The following is a 4,601-nucleotide window of genomic DNA, read 5'->3' as shown; positions in this document are numbered from 1 at the left end:
TTTAGTCACATCGCGATTGCTAGTATGGTTTCCATAACGTTTTACCACTTTATTCATTTCATGTGATCTAATCAGTTTTGAGTTGCCCTTTACTTCAATTCTGACATTGTAGTTCACAGAACCAATCCGTTCTATGATAACGCCAGGAACCCAAAACGTATCATTGCCTTGATGCCATTTAACGTTTACAAGGTCTCCATTCGAAAATTCTCTAGATTTTGCTCCGTGTTTGACATTAAACTGCTTTTCTTGTTTTAAATTTCGTTGTTTGATTTCCGTTGTTTGTGGCTTAGTTAAGTCTAACGTTGTTTTGATTTTCCGGTTAAGGAAGGCTTCTGCCGGAGATTTACGTTCTACCACATTCGGATTTGGTGTGGATCTATACGTTTGCAAAAATGTTTGCAAGTTTTCTGAATTCGTTCCTTCCATTTTTAATTGTTTTTAATGCCCTTTTCAGTGTATCTACGAACCGTTCCGCTTGTCCATTGGACTGGGGATGATAAGGCGATGTCCTTATGTGTTGAATACCCCGCGATGTTACGAATTGTTCGAACGCTCCGCTCGTAAATTGTGTGCCGTTATCAGAGACCAGTGTGTCACAATCTCCGTAACGTGAAAGCGTTTCATTTAGCTTGCTAATGATTGTTTGCGTTGTGATATTCTCTATTTGAAAAATTTCAGGCCATTTTGAGAATGCATCTACGATTACGAAGTAATAAAAACCATTGCATGGTCCTGCTATATCTATGTGTAACCGTTCCATTGGTTTTGTTGCTAACGGCCATGATCGTAGTGTATGTTTTACAGGCATTTTTGCTGCTGATGCACAAAGTTGACAATTTCGTGAATACGAGACTATATCTTCGTCCACACCAGGCCAATACACGTAACTCCTTGCTAACAATTTCATCCGTTCTCTACCTGGATGTCCTCTGTGTAATTGACGTAAAATTCGTGGTTGTAATTTCTTCGGAATCACTATGCGTTCATGAAACATTAGGCACTCTTGAATCACGCTGAGTGCATCTTTCCGTGCATAAAATGGCTGTAATTCTGGTGTTATTTCTTGCTTCCATCCATTTGATAATGCGTTTATGACAGCTTGGGCCGTTGAACATTGCTTTGTAGCTTTTCTTATCATTTCAAAACTCACCGGAAGTTTTTCACATTGGTCTTCAATAATCGTGTTCATTTCTTCTTCCATTTGCGTACAAGCTATCACCATGTCTTCGTCTTGCTTTGTGTGATTGGCTATAAGGCGCGAAAGCATGTCTACACATCCAAATTCTGTTGTTTTAATGTATTGGATATTGAAGTCGTACATTATCAATATTAGTGCCCATCGCTGAAGCCTATTTGCTGCGTACGTTGGGATGCCCTTATTTTTACCAAATATTGCGATTAGCGGCTTATGATCCGTGCACAATGTGAACTGACGTCCAAAAATAAATCTGTGGAACTTCTTTAGCGCAAAAACTAATGCTAAAGCTTCCTTTTCAATTTGCGAGTACTTTTGCTCTGCATCCGTTAAAGCTTTTGAGGCGTGTTGTATAACCTTCTCTGATCCGTCCGGAAAAACGTGACAAATAAACGCACCGATTCCTCTATTGGAGGCGTCTGCTGCCACTTTCAATGGTAAATTGGGGTTATAATGCGTAAGCATTAAATCTGAATTTAAAATGCGTTTGAATTGCTGGAAGGCTTTTTGGTAGGGCTGTGCGATTATTCGATTACTCGAGCAAGTTGGTTAATCAATTATTCGGTTAATCAATTACTCGAGTAATCAAGATTTTGATTACTCAAAACGATGATTAATCGAGTTACTTGAAATATGATTACTCAAAAAAATAATTTTGCTCGTTAAAAGAGTTTACTTTGGAAAAAGCTTATTTTCTTTTTTACATTCTGTATATGAAAAAATTTTTCGTTTTAATGTTTGAAAAGAGAAACGTTGTTTTCAAAGAATCAAGGAACTTTAACTACTTTATACATATGTAAAGAGTTGAAATGTTGATTACTCATTTTACTCGAAATGTTGATTAATCATAAAGCAAATTACTCAAATATTTTTGTTTTTGGTTAATCAAAAATCTTGATTACTCGAGTAATTGAACTTTTGAGTAATCATAATTTCCAATTAATCGAATAATTGAGTTATTTACTTTATGATTAATTAAAATTTTGAGTAATCAATTAATCGCACAGCCCTACTTTTTGGCAATCAGCTTTCCAATTAAACTTTTCATTTTTATGAAGCAATTTGTCCAAAGGTGCTCTGATTTTGGACATTTCTGCGATGAATTTTCCATAATAATTTACACTGCCCAGAAATGCTCTGACTTCTGAAATATTTTTGGGTTCTGGTAGTGCTAGAATCTGGCTTATTTTGGTGGGGTCAGGTTTTATACCTGTTTTGCTTAAAATGTTTCCCAAATATTTTACCTGTGCAGCAAAAAATTTGCATTTGTCGAACTGGACCCGAAATTTATACTTCTGTAGCTGTTGCGCCACTTTATGAAGGTTTTCGACATGTTTCTCAAAGGTTGCACCGCCTATAATGATGTCATCTATGTAAGCGACGGTGTCATCTATGCCTGCCAATATGGTGTCCATGATTTGTTGGAACGCTCCTGGAGCGCTTTTGATACCTGGTGCGAGTCGATTGAACGTAAACAGACCCATATGCGTGTTAATGGTGAGCAGCTTGGCTGTCTCTGCTGTGACGGGTACCTGTAGATACGCGTCTGATAGGTCTATTACGGTAAAACAATGACTTCCCGCGACCTTTGCGTAAATTTCTTCTGGCGTGTGCAGCGGATATTGATGGGGCTCTAACCATGCGTTCAGCCCTGATGAATAATCACCACAGATCCGAACCTTGCCAGACGGTTTCTTCACTGCGACGATAGGCGCTGCCCATTCAGAAAATTCTACAGGGGTGATAACCCCTAATTGATGTAATCTCTTTAGTTCTTCTTCAATATATGGTAGCATGGAATATGCTACTGGCCTTTTTGCGCGAAAAATTGGTTTAGCATCCGCCTTTAGATGCAATGCTGATGTAACTGTGCTACAACTTTCCAGATTTGGCTTGAATATGTCCGCATAGTCTTGCTGTATATGCTTCAAAATAGTAGATTGTTGATCTTGAACCGATATGATGTTGTTACAAATGAGATTGAGAGGCTTTTCCCAAATATGGAAAATGTCACACCAGTCAACACCTAAGATGTTCAAAGAATCAATATTTGTTACGAATAAATTACAGTATTGTACTTCCCCGTTTAGCCTAGCTTCACAAGAAAATTCGGCTAATAGTTGAATCTTATCTTTTGATGCGCTGGTAACGTATTTGTTCTCCAACCGTATTCCCGGTTGACCCATTTGTATCCATGTGGACTTTCCAATTAGCGAGACGTCCGAGGCGGTGTCCACCTGCATTCTGACATCACACGACGGAAACGATGAAGTTGCGGTTTCTATCGGCTTTATGCTTACTGTTGTGTATTTGCGTCGATTAACATGCGTTATTGAATTTACTTGTAAGCAACTGTTGTGACCTTTGTTGCTCGTTTGTTGTTGCTTGTGTCGCTGAGGTTTTGTGCTTTTGCTTTTGCTGGCGCTGTATGAATTACAGTACCCCTCCTTATGACCGTATTTGTTGCACTTGTTACACTTTTGATTGCGATATGTACAATATTTTGCATAGTGCATGTCTCCGCAATTCCAACAGGGTGTTTTTGGAATCTTCGCTTTATTTGTTTTGCTATTTTTAGTTGCATCGTTCTTGCTTTGGCGTGTATTTGCATGTATTGCGTTGGTTATTACGGCTTTTGTCTCTTCCACCATTGCTGTATCTTTCTTTAGATTGATGAATTTTTGCGCATGGCTTACCAGAGAGTTTAATGTTTGCTTTGAATCTTCTTCTAGTTTTGCCAATATTTTTATACGAATGTCGGCTTCTGTGTGTGCTTGCAACCCAAATACATAGATGAGGCATTTGAATTGATCTGCCGAAAGTTCCGACAGTCTAAATTTTTCACATTGAGCATTGACCCTGGCTGCATACGATACCAGGTCTTCCTGTTGATTCTTACTAATTTGCAAACATTTGTATCTTATACTGAAGAGCGATTCATTTGCACCGAACATTTCTCCCAGCTTGGAGACTGTTTCTTCGAATGTGAAATCTCGTGGATTTTTTGGTAAAATATATGTTGCATACTTGTTATACGCAATTGGATTTAGCTTCCTCATTAAGAGGCGAACACGTGATGCTTCGTCCAAATCTTTTCCATCGACCAAGAAAACGTCTTCGTGACGTGCATACCACGTGTCGAATGTGAGTGCGTTTGTGGCATCATAGCAAAATTCTGCTATGCTTTTTGCCAATGACTCCATCAACTGTTCCTTTGAATTTTCTACTGGCTGCTTTGATCTTTGAGTCAATTGCTCCAGTAATTTGCTTTGCATCTGCAACAGTTTCATAAGTTCCTCTTGTTCTGGCATTTTCGCTTATGTTCCTACTTTGCAGTTTTGTAGGTTATGAGACCAAATTTCCTCGTCGCCACCTGTTGTAATGTGTGGTATGATCCACCTGT

General features: G+C 38.6%; 1 protein-coding gene across 1 annotated transcript; it reads right to left on the bottom strand.

Moving 5' to 3' along the window:
- Positions 1-355: 355 nt before the first annotated feature.
- Positions 356-4,549, bottom strand: LOC118756864 (uncharacterized protein K02A2.6-like). The gene is made up of 2 exons (XM_036491604.1): positions 2,212-4,549; positions 356-1,702 (listed from the first exon to the last, which is right to left on the bottom strand). The coding sequence occupies exons 1-2, from the start codon at positions 4,507-4,509 to the stop codon at positions 380-382; spliced, it is 3,621 nt and encodes a 1,206-aa protein (XP_036347497.1). The 5' UTR covers positions 4,510-4,549; the 3' UTR covers positions 356-379.
- Between the last annotated feature and the right edge of the window lie 52 nt (positions 4,550-4,601).

This window comes from Rhagoletis pomonella, unplaced genomic scaffold (assembly GCF_013731165.1).
Source record: "Rhagoletis pomonella isolate Grant_MI unplaced genomic scaffold, Rhpom_1.0 Rhpom_scaffold_12603, whole genome shotgun sequence".
In the NCBI taxonomy this organism is placed as follows: Eukaryota; Metazoa; Arthropoda; class Insecta; order Diptera; family Tephritidae; genus Rhagoletis; species Rhagoletis pomonella.
This window is presented reverse-complemented; position numbering and strand designations above follow the sequence as displayed.